Below are 15,959 nucleotides of genomic sequence, written 5' to 3'. Positions count from 1 at the left end.
ACTTCTCTTTTCTTTTTTTTTTGCACATTTCAATTGAGATACTCTTAGTATTTTCATTTTTCCAAGTGCCTTATTTTACTAGAGGTAAATATAGAAGTTAAATATTATATGGTGTTTAATGAAGCAGACTAAGAAATGTTTATCCTTTCCCTGGTTTCATGTTCTGTGGTCAAACATGGGCTGACGTTAGTTGTTCAAAGCGTCCAATTGTGACAGCATAGCGGTGTTCTCCTGTTTTTGAGGAATTTGTGACGATATTGGTAAATGTCAATGAAAAAAGTGTTGAATAAACCTGTTTGATCCAAAAGTTGTTTCCACATCTGTTCTGTTATGCAGGTAGAGCAAAAAACCTTTTGTTCCACGTCTACAAATAAAAATGTTTTCTTGCCGAGATAAATCAGGGAGGCAGCCAGTGGCGGGAGGCAAAAAGAGCAGTTATGCACTCCCTCTAGCGGCAAGAGGCCAGAAGAGCAGTTATGTGCTCCCTTTGGTGGCAGGAGGCCAGAAGAGCAGTTATACGCTTCCTCTAGTGGCAGGAGCCCAGAAAAGCAGTAATGCATTCCCTCTAGTGCAGTGGTTCTTAACCTTTTTGGAGGTACCGAACCCCATCAGGTTCATATGTGCATTCACCGAACCCCTCTTGGGGGGTGCTACCGGTGTGTTCGGCCGTCCGCGGACAGGGGGCGGGTCAGGGGCGGGGCAATGACATACCAGCTCTGCCGAACCCCTGAAGCCGACTCACCGAACCCCTAGGGTTCGATCGAACCCAGGTTAAGAACCACTGCTCTAGTGGCAGGGCGAAGAGCAGTTATGCACTCCCTCTAGTGATGGGAAGTCAGAAGAGCAATTATGCGTTCCCTCTAGTGGCAGGAGGCCAGAAGCGCAGTTATGCGTTCCTATAGTGGCAGGAGGCCAGAAGAGAAGTTATGCACTCCCTCTTACGTGTGTCGCATGTAGATGAGCTTCAGCCATTTGAACTAACTGGCTGCCTCCAAAGTAAATTGCATTACGGTAATCGATCCGAGATTAAATCAAAGCATGGATGACTCTGTGAAAGGGCTTCCGTGTACTAAAAGACTCGCCTGCCTGTCAACAACAACAATTCAAAATGGCTGTCCAATTTAACACCTTTTGGTGAACAGCGGCCGCCGAGGACTTCAAACCAATGAGAGGAGCAGTAGAGAAAGGCTGACATTTACTGGGGTATAATTTACAGAGGAAACAGGGGAGGGGTCATGGTTGCTCTTTTGTACTTCAAGTTTCCATGCTGTGCTGCGATTGATGCTTTTGTTGTTGCGCTTTGATATTTAGTTCCTCGTCCAGACGCTCTTTAGCCCGCACCACCTGCACAGAGACAGAAAGTCAAAATGGACACTGACACTAAGGACGCTCGCGAATATAATTAGACGGGGGGGGGGGGCGCTTTGGGCCGAGGGAGAGATTCTTACTGATTGGTCTTCAAGTATTGCTTCAGTTTTCCCAACCATTACACGTTGTCACGTTTGCATTTGCGAACTTGCGGCTCACCACAGCAACAGAGAGAAGTGTCTCAAGTAGACTTACTTTTGATTGTAGGTAAAATGAACCGCCCATAGACTTGTCATTGACTTTGAAGAGATGCTCGTAGTTCTGGAACAGAAAGCAAACAAATAATTGACAGTGTGAGAGAGAGATTCAAAATTAAAAAATGGATAGGATTCGTTTATTTTTTTTAATCTTCCCAAAGGCGGTTGAATGCGTTGAATACATTTCAAAAAGTGGCACTTGGGTGCAGGGCAAATTGTAAGTGAAAATGCAGGTCAAGCATTATTTTGCTTGCTGTGTCCAAACGTTGACATTACAGATCCCGTTACTGTCACTTTTTTTCCTGACCTTCTGGATTTCTTCTGGCTCGAGCTTGGAGACATTGAGGATCTGCTGAGCTTCTTGTAAACTCATCCCGGAGATGCCGGTGGCGGCAGCAGAATGCTGACCAGCACTGCTTCGTGCTCGTGCTGCCGCTTGACTCGCTGCAAAGAAGGCAAGGCATGCCATTTTCATAACAACTAGGGGATTAGTATTTTTTTTAGAAACCACTTTAGCACAATCTGGGGCAGCACTGAAGCACAGCTCGATTGGTACATCTGCCTCAAAGGTTGGGGTTCAAGCTCACTATGTCACTCACAAGGCTGGTAACCTTGTTTTGGTGCAGCTGAGGAGAATTTCAATTCCAACTCTAGTTTTCAGCCATTTAAAGTGTCTTGACAGATATTAGGAGGAGGCCTTGACTTTGATTTACAAGAAATCTAGAGCTGGGTCTCTTCCACAAAGCAGTGGAAAAGAACACTACATTTGCATAAAATATCGTAAATGGAAAACAGGTGACGTCATGAATGGAAAAGAGGCCCAATGATGGACCCCTGGGGAACACCTGCGAAATGTCAGGGTGGATCTGACCAGTGAAGGACGGGGTATTGGTTGGGGAATTTAATGCTAAAGCAGGAGAGTCCACTGAAGAGGATGGTGTGTGAGATGGTGTCAAAAATGTGACTAACACAGAGGAGGGTTTATTGGGGTCTTGAGTTACTATTTCAAAGGAGAAATTGATATACAAAACACAAACTGTGTTAAAAGTGGCACAAATATGTCAAAGACGAAGCTTACCTGCATATTCTTGCTGTAGAGCTCGAGCGAAAGCACGGCCGACCACCTGAACCCCCATCATGATGACTTGTGCTAAATACTTGGCCTAGAGAAAGACAACAAAACAATAAACACATAGCAGGCAAAAGTAAGCACTTTGGATGTCGCTTTTATGACTGACTGACATTTTTGCAAACTAATTGCTCAATTAGTAGGACAACAAACCACCTAATAAAAACGCCCGAAAGCACGATGGGCTGTTACATTCCACATGCTGACGACGCCTGACATCGTCACAACACATTACGCACACGACAACTAATCTCGAATGCGGCAACTTGTCCTTCAAGTAGGGTGACCAGACGTCCTCTTTTTCCCGAACATATCCTATCTTTGAGACCTAAAAAAATTATCAGGGTGGGGGGAGTTCGAAATCATTCGGGATTTTGTTCGACTGCCTCAAACATAATACATGTACAGTACATTGTCAATAGAATTGCCACTCCGGTGTCTCCACGTGTCTATCGTTCACAAATAAGTCACGCCCTTCTCCTTAAATCTAGTCACTTTGCTAACAAGTAGGGTGGGCAAACTTTTTGACTTGCGGGCCGAATTCGCTTCTAAATTTTGACCGGGGGGCTGAACCAGGAGCAGATGGATGTAGTGTTTGTGTGAAATAATATAAACGACATGTAAAGGTCATTGCATAAATGGTTTTGGCCTTTAGTAGGGAGGTAAAACATGGATATTCAAAAAACCCTTTTTGGAAACAAATGCATTTATTAACAGCATTAAAACAAATATTTCACCGAAAAACTATCAGTGATTCTCATTAAATAAGACACTGTTATTATGAATAACAGTTTCCATCACTTCAGCGCCTGCAGGTCAGACTCATGAAAGATGTTTATCTAATGGCACATCAAATGGCAAACATTCTGACCAAATACATTATCTTGAAGAATCAGTGAAAGAATATATCTAAATAAAGTACCAATATAGAAATTACTAATAAAGAAATCAAAAAGGCAACATGGTGACAGATTTATTGAAAATCAGAGCAGAGCTTTAACTCACAAACTCCTGGTGACAGAGGTGAGGAAACGGGAAACACTTCCATAAAGTCGGCCTTAAAAATTTTAAAAGTTAAGATTAGTCTAAAATAGATGATGCATCATAAACTTGCCCCTGTACTTGACTTTTGATCCGCAGTTTGTCGGTGAAAAACGTTTTGCTGAGTCTTCAAATTAGCTGTCAACCACTGTTGCCGCTCGTCCATGTGTTGACTCCTAGCGTAGTTAGCATGCTTCGTAGCAAAGTGACGGCTAATATTGTACTCCTTGCAACCGTTTCTTAACGGCATTGATCGGACTTCAGCGAAAAAATATTTTGTTGTCAACTCTTTTTTTTAAACACTCGGCACTCAGTGTCCACTTTTCTTTTCCCTGGGCCACTCATTTTGATGGTGGGATTCCAGGGGAAGGTTTGTGGGTAGCTTTGACGTAAAACTATATCTGAAAGCTCAGTGCGGGAATTACGAGTATGCTGACGTCACTAACCACAGTCGAAATTCGGCACTGATAGAAATAGAGCGCAGAGTGCGCCGGGACCGTACTACTGAGTGTGCACAGCGCTTTCTGACGAGACTTCTGGGAGTAAATGCGCGGGCGGGCGTTACTCTATCGACTGGGGAAATGCAGTCATTGAAGGGAAAATGACCCAAAACAATGTACAATTTATTCAGGTTTAGCGGGCCGTAGTTTGCCCATGTCGGAGCTAGCCAGTCTACAACGAGTGTACAAGCAATGCCGACACAAGAAAAACACTTCCACGGAGGAGTTGAATAAAAATTTCCCGTCCTTTCGCCAGGGTCGTGATCCTCATGAAGCTGAGTGCTTGACATGTAAGGTAGGTACTTCCGTGTCTGTGGCAAATAAAAGTGCCAACGACCTGCAGGCACAACCAAGAGAGCGAGAGCTCATCATCCAAAGTCATCATCCAAAGTCACAGATTTCTTTGTGACAAAGTGTAGCCGTCACTGCAGCAGAAGGTAGTTATGCTTTTTGTGTAGTTAAGCACGTCTGGCTTGTTAAGATCCCCCCCAAATGCTGCACCGATGGCCGTATTTCTTTCATCTTTTTTTTCTTAGTGGACAACTGTAAAACTGAAAAATGTCAGTGTACATATGTTATTGTTAGTATAAACATGTTTTGGTTAATGTACATATGTTGTTTTGTGTTATTCAGGCCATAAATGCAATTGCTATATAGACATGTCATTTGTGTGATAACATACACAATGAGACATACCCCCCCACCACCAAAAAAGGTGTCCTTTTCAGAAACCCAAATCCGACGGGCGTCTTTCGCTAACAAACGCAAAGCGACACCATCATCAACATTGTCAATGGGCGTTTACGTGAATGACAGCATGTTTTTCTTACCATTTCGTGGTGGGAATTTGTCTTTTGCAAGACGGCGGTCCCGTTTTCACATGCAGGAAGAGCATCAAAGGTTATGCCGAAGTGTCAAAGTTCATCATTAGCTGGTCGCCTTTTAGCATGTCGACACCTAAAGGCCAGGAAGACGAACTGCAGCTTTTGGCACAGGCCTTTAACAACCAATTTGAGTGCAGCGAAAATATATATACTTAGATAGATACTATATATGTATAACAATAATATTTAAGTTTTTATCCTGTCAAATGTAAATCGTATTTTTTATATCGACTGTACAACTGTGTGAACGCTTTGTGAATTCTATGTGTTATGTGAATAAAATTCACTTTGTCACAAAAGGACACTGAAACCTAGAAGAATGTTTATACCACTTCAGAGCGATATAATGGTGATCTAATAATACGAGAAAAAACAAATAGAATCAAATTGCAGTTTAATGTTAAGACTATATTGACAAAAGCCAAACATGAACCGTATAACCATAAAATGCCCTCTGCTGTATGAAAAAATTATGCCAGATTCCGTAGTAGTAAATTACAAAGCGTGGCTCCTGAGTAGCAGAACATTCAATGCCAGTATATCATTGCGGCAACACCAAGAACAACGGAAGTTTGCGTGCATCCATCAGAGATTGCAAACAAATGCTGATCCAGTTGATTGGAAATGACACTCACTCTGTCTGTTATGACTGAATTGTACTTTTTGACTAACACTGTGATGTGGTTTTAAGAGACAGTTGGAAACAGCAAAACATTTGGAGGAAGCATTCTTTAAAAAGGCCTTGCAAAAAGCCAAATGAACGTATACAAATATCCCTCTGCGTAGACAATATTCAAATATAACTGGTAGAAATACAAGTGGAAAGGAGCGCAGCAAAATTAGTACAAAAATGCAGTTCATGGCGAAATAGATGTGACCCTGTTGTATCCTTTGTATGAAGACTGAATTGGCTCACAAGTATTTTATCCAAGACACAAAGCTTTTCCAAGATAACAACAGATGATGACAATAATCATGATCTTTATTTATACATATATATTCGCTGAAAAGACCCATGATGCAAACGACACTAACTGAAATTTGCAACTGGACTTCTCGTTGTGACATTTTTCTTTTGAAGATCATTTTTTACTTGAGTCAAAGCGACCCAAAAGACAGACGAAGTCCCAAATGTTTCCATGGTAAATGGTCTGCCCCTTGTCGAGTGCTTCCTACCGACTTCCTCATGATGATGCAGCATCACGAGTGAGTGGGGATTCAGCATGTTGCTGAAGGACACAACAGCCGGGGAATCGAACCCCCAACCTCTGAGACCGCTGCACCAGGCCGAGACACATTCAAACTTCCGGCTAACAACTGGTAACATCATACAGTGAAGAACAAAATATTAACATTTCAAAGGATGGACACAAAAACCATCGGCCAGATTTGTTGGCGTGACGCCGGAGGGCAGAGAGCGTACTTGAGAGTCTTCTGTCGTGGCTCTGAGCGTTTTTAATCATCCTGTGAGGGCAAAGAAGATGGCGCAAGCACGTCACGCGTTGACATTTGAATTGTTGGCACCCACGGACGGACGGAGTCGCTCGGCTCTCTCGAGTCACAAATTAACAAAACAACTTGTGCATCCTGGGCTACGCGTCCTTTGCCATAAATGCCTCAAACAGGTTTCAATGTCACGTCCTTGAATTGGAAGGAGAGACAATAACTTTGCTTAGATTAAATTCCGCTCCTCAGTAAGCGCTTTCGTATTTTGCCGACGATTGCGCCTGGATCTCTCAAATATCAGGGACAAATTCACTTTTGTTTGTGAAGAAATTAATTGATCCAACAGAAGATTAGAAAGTGAATCTCCACAGACAAACAAATGTGTCCACAGAGAAAAAGGCTTGAATATGATCGGACCAAGTGTTTTGAAGATGGAAAAACAGGCGCCGAAGACGAGGCGGCTTAGATGGGCTGAATTAGAAAGAGGCGCCATACGCAAGCTCACCCACTCGTCGTCGTCGACCCCCTGAAAGGAGTCCTGTGGCAAGGGCTCATCCATGTTTCCCAGCTTGGCCACCATGGCCACCAGGAGCTGCGGCGTGTCAAAGCAGACGTCAGCAACATGCGCGCTGTGATGTTGCTCGCGCGCCAGGCGGGACCTCACCTCCTCTTTCTTCTGCTCGTCACTCTTTTGCTCCAGGTAGAAGGACGAGGGCATATACTTCCTCGCCCGGGCCTCTTTGGGGGCTTGGCTGACTGGCGGCACATGGGCGACACTCTGGTTGGACAGCCGGAGAGAGGAACTGACGCAGCGGCTACAGAGACGTACCTGGTGTCATGTCAGCGGGCCGCATGCTGATCTTCCTGTGCCGGCCGTCGGAGCCGCTGAGCCAGGCTGAGGCGCTCAGCGCCGGCTCCCAGCACGCTGGCGTGTCTGGGTACAAGTCGTCCTGGAAAAACTCTTTCTGCGTGGGAACACATGAAGGTTGCCAAAGGGCGTTGTGTGAGTTCCTTGGCACCAAAATGGCGCAAGAAGACCATGCGTAGCTCCTCGACCGATATCGTTGGCACTGCAGAAGCCAGACGCCACCAGTCGGTGCCCAATCAGGACACAATGCTACTCAACTCACGCCACCAAGATGGCGCCAAAGCATGACAGACACAAAGTCACTTTGCACTGGTTGCTTGGCTCACCGAGCCTCGCTCAGGCATTGGGACACGCACATGTTCGCTGAGATCCGCTGCGGCTCGCTGAGACCCGCTGCGGCTGAGAGCTTACCCTGACTCTGGGCACCTTGAAGACCACTGGTTCCACGGTGGTCTTGGTGAGCATCAGGGCCGCGGCTATCTCCACCTCGCGCACGTTACATTCGCTCTTGGGGAGGAAGGCCAAGCCCTGCACTCCAGCAGAGCCGAGAGTCGGAGACACTCCCGGGAAGGCGGCGGCCATTGGAAGATGAGAGCGCTTACCTTGTGTGGCTCGGCACTGTTAAATGCGGTGCACTCCACAAAGTAGGGCTCCTCGGGAAGCAGGTGGTAAATGCGCACCCGGGTGTCCCCCTTGAAGACAAAAACAGGCCTTGACTATTTAATGGGCATTCTAGTTTCTCACGCTTACCTTCCCACTGAGGAAAAGCAGCCCCGTGTCCGGGTCGTAGAAGGGGATGAGCGTGGAGGGCGAGACGTCCACGCAGACGCTGACCACCGTTCCGGAGCATAGCGAGGCGACTGAGTACAGGTAGAGGCCTCGCTCGCTGCGGCTGCACAGCAACACATTCAGGTGGACATAGCGCAGAGATGGACTCACCATGAAGTGTCCATGAACAAAGTACCTGTTAAATCCAGACACCAGCAGGTGCCGGCCCTCGCACACCCACAGCACACGAGCGCCTCTGTGGCCCTCAGGCCCTGGACCTTCCTGAGTTGGTGAAACGCTCGTATTCAGTCCGCCTGTCTTGATACTTGACAGTGACATGACATGAAAACTTTACAGCATTTGCAAGCCAGCACCAACCTGCAAGGGCGCGTCTGACTTGCGTGGGTCGTAGACGCGAATTCGACCATCTTTGCAGACAGTGGCCAGCAGCTTGCCATCGGGGCTCCAAGCCATGCAGAACACCTGAAGGAAAACAAGGCAGATTACCATGGTTAGCAAAGCGTCGCAGGGTGGCTTCTGCCTTCAGCACATGGTGGCACACTTTGATGGTGCAAAGACTTGAGTGGGCCACCTGATCTCGGTGTCCGGTGAGCAGCTGCACCTGCCGGCCTTCTCGCAGGTTCCACAGTCGCACGGTGAGGTCGTAAGACGAGGACGCCAGGAGGTCGTTGGCCAAAGGGTGGAACTTGATGGAGTAGATTTTCTCCGTGTGGCCTACAAGCAAGAACTTGATTTTCTTTCCACGAGCGTCCTCGTGCCCTGGCTTTTGGCGTTCTCACCTCGCAGGACCAATTCGGGCTCGGTTAGCGTCTCTTGGGGGCCACGCTCCGGTACCCGCCACACTCGGATTTTGGAATCCTCGCCAGCTAGTTGCAGGTGACCACATTCAAGTTGGGGCAAAGCCTTCCCCGAAAACACCAAACATGCGCTCACTCACCCACAGCGAGTCGATGTGTGTCAAAGGGGTCCCAGCAAAGGTCCGCCACATTGACCGAGTTCTGGATAGTGGGCAAAGCGGCGTCCGGCAGCTTGCCCGGTCGGGAGCGCTGGCGGAAAAGCCACCACCCGTTTCTCGGTTCACATCTTTCTTTCACGCTTTTGGCTTTGCTCTGTACGCCGGGCAGCATACCTCAAAGACTGCAATCTGACCGCCGGACGTGGCGAGGGGCACGGCCACACGCTGGTGATTGACGCAGAAGTCGTCGCACTCGCCCGGTGTGGTCAGGTTGAGGTTGCGTACGTTGGTGATGTGCGTGTCACGGTGCAGCACCGTGCCCTGGATGTGTCGAAACTTGGAGCTCGATCCTGCGTGTCGCGCCGGTCCAAAAGAGAGCGCAAATTCAATTCAATGCACGCATTGCAGACTGTTGGGTCAACGCGCACCTAAATAAACAACCAAGTCGAACATTTTATTGTGCTGTAGAAATGGAGAGCGCCGTCTTTTCTAAAGCTAAAGCTATTTGAGCATTTCATTCAATGGCCATGTTTCTGCTTATAGAGGAAGCTTGCAGCGCACTTGGCCGATGTATAGCTTGCCGCCGTTGCTACTCAGAGCTAGGACAAATGTGCACTTGTTTGTGTGTGTTCAGACCGAGAAAGTTGTGGAAGGACTTGGCCGCCTGGCCTGGACTTGGTGAGGGGATGAAGTCCAAGGTGGACGAGGGGTAGAAAGAGTCTGCCGCGCTGCCGTCGGGGGTGCTCAGAGGAGGAGCAGGCCTCTCGCTGGAGGCAGGAGGCCCGCTGGAGGCAGGAGGCTCATTGAAGGCAGGAGGCCCGCCGACCGCGTCCTGTTGCAAAGACTCAATATTTGAGCACATTTCCTCTTGGCTGCAAACCAGTGGCAGGCAGAAAATCAATCCGTTTCCACCTTGCGCTCTCCGCTGCCACCGTGCTTCCTGGGCCGCTCGTCCGGATGGAGGCTGACTTTGTCGACCTGAGAACAAAGGGGAGCAATAGTTGGAGGCTTTGAGTTGAACCGTCCATCCACCGCCTTGCGTCGCTGACCTGCTTGTTTCCCCCCCTCCACCACTCTGCCGCAGCCATGGCTGGACTGACGCCCGCCGTGTCGGGGTAGAGGTCGGCGTGGAAGTCGTGGCCGCAATTCTGACGCAAAAGGCGCATTTGAGCAAACGAGCGGGTATTGTATAGCGTGGGCAGGCGAGTCGAAAAAGGCAAACCTTCCGGGGGACTTGGTAGCTGATGGGAACGATGCAGCTGTCCGTCAGCTGGAGCACTCGCATTACTTCGCAAGACATAACGTCCAGCGTCAGCTTGGGTACTGCAGTCACGCCGCGGGTTGCCAGGTCACTTACGCAGTGGCTCACTGCACCACCGTTGAATGGACACAATTAGTGTCCGGGCGGAGACTTTGCAATGCATATTAGAATACAGTGTATCATATTCTCATGAATCATAGTAAAACAATGGAAAATAACAACAACAACAGTCAACAGTTAATGAAATGCCTAGAGTGGCACTTTCTACAGCTGAGTTAAAAAAAATAAAAAAACAACAAGCAAAAAGCCAGCCCATTTGACCAAGTGGAGGAGTAAAACTGGCCTTGCGAGAGGAAGGGCTCCGAGGTGGATAATTCCAAGCAGTCCACCGCTGTGTCGCCCTGGGCAGAAAAAAACCATCTCCAGGTTAGAACCCGCGCAGAAGACAAAACCCGGATCGTTCGGCTCAACAATGAACAAATGTTACCATGCCAGCCAGCACCAGCAAACTTGTGTCTGCATCAAGGAGAGGAATGAGTGTTCTGCAAGGACAACAGACAAACATTAGCCTTGGACTTTTATCTTAATGGCATCTTTTCGGGGTGTGGGGGGGTGTGGGGGGGAAATTTACAATGGTAAACCTCAACTTCCAACTATCCATAACAGGGGTGTCAAACTCTTTTTTTTTTTTTGATGTGGCGGGCCGTATCTGGCCCCCGGCCCTTGAGTTTGACACGTGCATAACAAGAACAAGCAATCATTGCACACATGCACCGCCAGATGACGCAACACACCTAAGGGAAAAACTTGCAATGGCGTTTTTTTTTTTTTTTTCCATAGCTCAAGGCCTCGTTCAACTTCAGTTTTTCTTCCAGAAGGTGGAGACTATTAGTGAAGACGCCTGGAAACTGTATTGAATTGTGAGTCTTCACTTCACTTGATGGCTAGACCACAGCAACAATGAAGTTTCATCAGCTGTAGCTTTGAGCAAGCGCCACTCATTTGCAGTGTGGGCGGCAAAGGGTGAACATGTGCTCAAACTCTCTGCAAGTCGGCAATAAAATCCACAAGACTTGTTGCTTGGAAAAAAAAAAGTCACTTGACCAGTTGCTTAATTGTCAAGAGTGGGGGTCGCGTCCTTCCTCAAAACAGAGTGTGACATTAAGCATGCGCGTTCTTTGGTGTATTTTGGCAGCCACTTATTTCTAATACGTGGACTAGAAAACAGGTAAGACATTTGCACAAATACATACACCATAAAACAACAAAAACATTTGCACAATATCTAAGCTTCGTCACGGGCTGCGCTGCGGCAAACAGCAAACGAGACTTGACGGCATACCTTCGGCTAGAAAATCTCCTTCATCCTCTTACCTTTGGCACAGTGGCGCTTTTGTGCTCCAATGAACGGATCATCAACAATATTGATCAATTGCAACTCTTTTCTTGTGCTTGGTTGAGACGATTGCTTTTTCCCACGTTTGAGTAGGTAAACACTTCGGTTCCCACAGTGCCCCTTTTCCGGCCGTCTGCACCACCTTGCTACCACCCCCTGCTCTCAGCATGCCTCCAACACATTTATAACCCACTAAATGCCCTTCCCTTTGCGTTCCACTCTGATGTTCCATGCGTTTTTTCACAGTGGCAAGACGCTTAAATGGGTCTCATATTAGGGGCGGCTTCTTTTGGCTGGCGTGGTTCGAGCTGGGCTTCACCAAAGGTTCGCTTTGCCACACCTTGGCATTTGTAATACGGCAGAATGGACGCACGCACCTTCACGCAGCGACTAAATGTTGTGACTGCCGCTTATCAGAGCGGCCACCTTTTATCACTCCATCTGTCTGCAACACCAAGGGTCTAGGCACAAAACAAGTCGCCGACTCAAGTCCACATGCAACTCAGTCGCCGGGCAAGAAACTTCCACTGGTGCTGGATAAGGATCACTCCAAAAACCCTGACACGCAAGGATTGATGTTTTCAAAGTTGCGGCGACCATGAGAGCGACATACAGGATTCACGGCCATTCAAGTCAAGTGTCACACTCAGCGCCGAAGAATCTCCACCTCCCAAAGAATGATTCCCTTTCTCTACACCGCCTTCAACACATTTTTTTTTTCCTCCGTCAAGCTCAACCTTCAAGTCCCAAATGGGGCAAGCTGCGGTGAGAAGCACTAAAAAAGCCTCTCGAGAGGCGCCACATATACTGTATTTTCCGGACTATAAGTCGCTCCGGAGTATAAGTCGCACCAGCCATAAAATGCCCCAAAACGTGAATAAAAAAAAAAACATACCGTATTTGCCTGTGTATAAGTCGACTCGGTGTATAAGTCGACCCCCTAAAATTCGACGGAAATTTACGATTTTATGATATATCCTTTGTATAAGTCGAGCTCAATTGTTGCATTATATTAAACTTCAAAATTCAATCAGAAATATGCGAAATTTATTGACGAAATGTGTTCAAATTCCGGGAGGCCGTGCGCATGCGCAGTGGCCGGAAATAGCTCCAGCCGAGCGGATCGGCTGTTTATAAGCACCGCGGAGGAGATCGCGGAGCCTCATTCGACTTACAGCGGCCGGCGAGCTCGCGCACGCCGCCCGGCACCACCGGGAGGCCGGAAATAGCTCCAAGCCGAGCGGATCGGCACTTTATAAGCACCGCGGAGGAGATCGCAGAGCCTCATTCGACTTCCAGCGGCCAGCGCACTCGCGCACGCCGCCTGGCACCACCGGGAGGCCGTGCGCACGCGCCAAGTGGCCGGAAATAGCTCCCGCCGAGCGAATCGGCTGTTTATAAGCACCGCGGAGGAGATCGCGGAGCCTCATTCGACTTCCAGTGGCCGGCGAGCTCGCGCACACCGCCCGGCACATCCGGGAGGCCGTGCGCACGCGCCAAGTGGCCGAAAATAGCTCCCGCCGAGCGGATCGGCGCTTTGTAAGTACCGCGGATGAAATCGCGGAGCCTCATTCGACTTCCAGCGTCCGGCGAGCTCGCGCACGCCGCCCGGCACATCCGGGAGGCCGTGCGCACGCGCCAAGTGGCCGAAAATAGCTCCCGCCGAGCGAATCGGCTGTTTATGAGCACCGCGGAGGAGATCGCGGAGCCTCATTCAACTTCCAGCGGCCGGCGAGCTCGCGCACGCCGCCCGGCACATTCGGGAGGCCGTGCGCACGGGCCAAGTGGCCGAAAATAGCTCCCGCCGAGCGGATCGGCACTTTATAAGCACCGCGGATGAAATCGCGGAGCCTCATTCGACTTCCAGCGGCCGGCGAGCTCGCGCACGCCGCCCGGCACATCCGGGAGGCCGTGCGCACGTGCCAAGTGGCCGAAAATAGCTCCCGCCGAGCGGATCGGCTGTTTATAAGCACCGCGGAGGAGATCGCGGAGCCTCATTCGACTTCCAGCGGCCGGCGAGCTCGCGCACGCCGCCCGGCACATCCGGGAGGCCGTGCGCACGCGCCAAGTGGCCGAAAATAGCTCCCGCCGAGCGGATCGGCACTTTATAAGCACCGCGGATGAAATCGCGGAGCCTCATTCGACTTCCAGCGGGCCGCGCACTCGCGCACGCCGCCCGGTTCAAATTTTCTAAGTGCAACGCACAATGAGATGCATGAGAAACGGCCTTGGTTACCATCACATTTGAAGCGATGAATACGAAGTTAAATTTTATGACTCGGTGTATAAGTCGAGGTCGATTTATTTCGGTCGATTTTGGATCGAAAAAGGTCGACCAATACACCGGCAAATACGGTATATAAGTCACTCCGGAGTATAAGTCGCATTTTGGGGGCAATTTATTCGACAAAATCCTACACCAAAAACAGTCATGAACGAGCAACATCAGGCTAAACGATAGCAACAACAGGCTAAACGATAGGTATGCTAACGTGACAAACACAAACAAAGAGCTGAGAACGGGCCTGATGTAACATATAGAGTGATTAAGGACAACTATTACATGAAAAACATGTTTATAAAACCATCAGTGTCACTCCAATTCATTAAATAGCAACAACAGGCTAAACGATAGCAACAACAGGCTAAACGATAGGTATGCTAACGTGACAAACACAAACAAAGAGCTGAGAACGGGCCTGACGTAACATATAGAGTGATTAAGGACAACTATTACATGAATAACATGTTTATAAAACCATCGGTGTCACTCCAATTCATTAAATTCATCGATCGTTCTTTGTCAACAATGGGTGCGCACGGCTGAGGGCGCTTGCACTTCAAAATATTCCACAGGCTCATATAACGATAGATAAACTATATTTCAAATAACTATAATACAAACCAATAATATTATCAAACCATCCGTGCACTTTAATTCCATTAAATCCATCGATAAAATTCCTCGTCCTTTGTCAACATCGCTGCGCGTGCGCCCTGACGTCAGCCTCGTCTTTATTCCACAGATCTACTATATAACTATATTGTAGCGTTAACAAAGTACAAGGATAGACGTGGGTTTGGTAAACGGCTCTTTATTAAACAAAAGAAACTTCCAAGCGTGTGGTGGCGTGGACTTCCAGACAGACCGGGCGTGCGTAATGGCCATGTCCGAGCCCCGCGCACCGTTCGCGGACAGCCACTCGGCCGAGCGCCGGCCCCCGACTCAGTAGAGTAGGACCGGGCGTGCGTAAAAGCCATAATAGTTTTTCAAACCTTCTATGTCACTCCAAATCCTTAATTCCTTCAAACTCTTTGTCCTCCGTGTCACTTAGAAATGATCACCGCTAATGATGCCGGTAGTCCTTATGTGGGCACGTTTGTATGTAAACAACCGCCGCGCCGCGCTACTGACGTCACTTGAAATAGTAATCCATTGGTACATCACGGTTCTCCAAACTTTCTCTCTGCTGCTCGATTACTGTTTTCAGCTGCATATTTTACAAATTGAAGTTTGTAACCTGCAAAATATGAGTTTCTTTTTGGTGCCATTTTTCTTAAGCCCACCCAGTTGATGAGTCACGGCCAACAGTGAAATTTAGAGCGCCCTCATCCAGTTTCGTCTGAAAATATAATTTTTTCTGGTTGTTTTATCAAAGTCAAAGTCTGCTTTATCGTCGATTTTTTTTTTTTTTTTATATACTAAGACACACAAAAAGATTGAAATTACGTTCCCACTATCCCTCGGTGAGATAGTACACATATGCATACAAGCAACACAAAAAAAACCAAGAAGGCACAAACAATGAATAAATAAGAGTGTTGAATAAATGATAAATAAACAAATAATAATAAATAATAATAATAAATATAAGAGGAGCAAAAATGGAGCAAGTGTACATACAGCAGACAGTGGACTTGGATATGGTGCTTTAAAGTGTTAATTGCTTTATTTGATGTTTTCTCTATTTTTTATGTTTTGAATATGTTCAAGATAAAGATATAAAAGCATGTGAAGTGATCAACTATACTAAAAATAACATGGGAAGTGGTCAACTATACTTGTAAGTAATTGATGTCTTAATGATCAAGTAAACATTTGTGAAAAAAAACATATAAGTCGCT

The 15,959-nt window shown here is 47.7% G+C and overlaps 2 protein-coding genes across 4 annotated transcripts in view; both read right to left on the bottom strand.

The window, feature by feature from the left end:
• Window positions 1–1,178: 1,178 nt before the first annotated feature.
• Window positions 1,179–3,759, bottom strand: pam16 (presequence translocase associated motor 16). The gene is made up of 5 exons (XM_088358691.1): window positions 3,700–3,759; window positions 2,644–2,728; window positions 1,873–2,009; window positions 1,564–1,629; window positions 1,179–1,344 (listed from the first exon to the last, which is right to left on the bottom strand). Exons 2-5 carry the CDS (start codon window positions 2,702–2,704, stop codon window positions 1,255–1,257), a joined length of 354 nt encoding a protein of 117 aa, XP_088214817.1. The 5' UTR covers window positions 2,705–2,728; window positions 3,700–3,759; the 3' UTR covers window positions 1,179–1,254.
• A 1,737-nt stretch (window positions 3,760–5,496) lies between these two features.
• Window positions 5,497–15,959, bottom strand: part of coro7 (coronin 7) — a 34,330-nt gene continuing 23,867 nt past the window's right edge. The window contains exons 10-29 of one of the 3 annotated variants that reach the window (XM_088358668.1): window positions 10,926–10,980; window positions 10,782–10,839; window positions 10,400–10,545; window positions 10,227–10,325; window positions 10,090–10,155; window positions 9,814–10,009; window positions 9,352–9,527; window positions 9,160–9,268; window positions 9,002–9,088; window positions 8,794–8,936; window positions 8,580–8,684; window positions 8,398–8,483; window positions 8,184–8,325; window positions 8,036–8,125; window positions 7,845–7,961; window positions 7,395–7,530; window positions 7,230–7,321; window positions 7,075–7,157; window positions 6,543–6,583; window positions 5,497–6,436 (exon numbers count right to left, since the gene is read on the bottom strand). In XM_088358668.1, the coding sequence (XP_088214794.1) occupies window positions 6,150–6,436; window positions 6,543–6,583; window positions 7,075–7,157; window positions 7,230–7,321; window positions 7,395–7,530; window positions 7,845–7,961; window positions 8,036–8,125; window positions 8,184–8,325; window positions 8,398–8,483; window positions 8,580–8,684; window positions 8,794–8,936; window positions 9,002–9,088; window positions 9,160–9,268; window positions 9,352–9,527; window positions 9,814–10,009; window positions 10,090–10,155; window positions 10,227–10,325; window positions 10,400–10,545; window positions 10,782–10,839; window positions 10,926–10,980 (2,314 nt within the window). In that variant the 3' untranslated portion in view covers window positions 5,497–6,149. Of the gene's footprint in view, window positions 6,584–7,070; window positions 7,158–7,229; window positions 7,322–7,394; window positions 7,531–7,844; window positions 7,962–8,035; window positions 8,126–8,183; window positions 8,326–8,397; window positions 8,484–8,579; window positions 8,685–8,793; window positions 8,937–9,001; window positions 9,089–9,159; window positions 9,269–9,351; window positions 9,528–9,813; window positions 10,010–10,089; window positions 10,156–10,226; window positions 10,326–10,399; window positions 10,546–10,781; window positions 10,840–10,925; window positions 10,981–15,959 lie in introns of all 3 variants that reach the window. The other 2 variants (XM_088358671.1, XM_088358669.1) reach the window with 2 other exon arrangements.

The sequence above is a fragment of the Syngnathus floridae genome, chromosome 17, assembly GCF_059516105.1.
Source record: "Syngnathus floridae isolate MCC-2025c chromosome 17, RoL_Sflo_1.0, whole genome shotgun sequence".
NCBI classification, from domain to species: domain Eukaryota; kingdom Metazoa; phylum Chordata; class Actinopteri; order Syngnathiformes; family Syngnathidae; genus Syngnathus; species Syngnathus floridae.
This window is presented reverse-complemented; position numbering and strand designations above follow the sequence as displayed.

Coding starts and splice junctions, on each gene's coding strand:
- pam16 (XM_088358691.1), bottom strand. CDS start 2,704: ATGATGGGGGTTCAGGTGGTCGGCCGTGCTTTCGCTCGAGCTCTACAG. Junction 1,630..1,872: donor AGCCAGAAGAAATCCAGAAG/GTCAGGAAAAAA, acceptor TTTCTGTTCCAG/AACTACGAGCATCTCTTCAA. Junction 1,345..1,563: donor CATTTTACCTACAATCAAAA/GTAAGTCTACTT, acceptor GTCTCTGTGCAG/GTGGTGCGGGCTAAAGAGCG.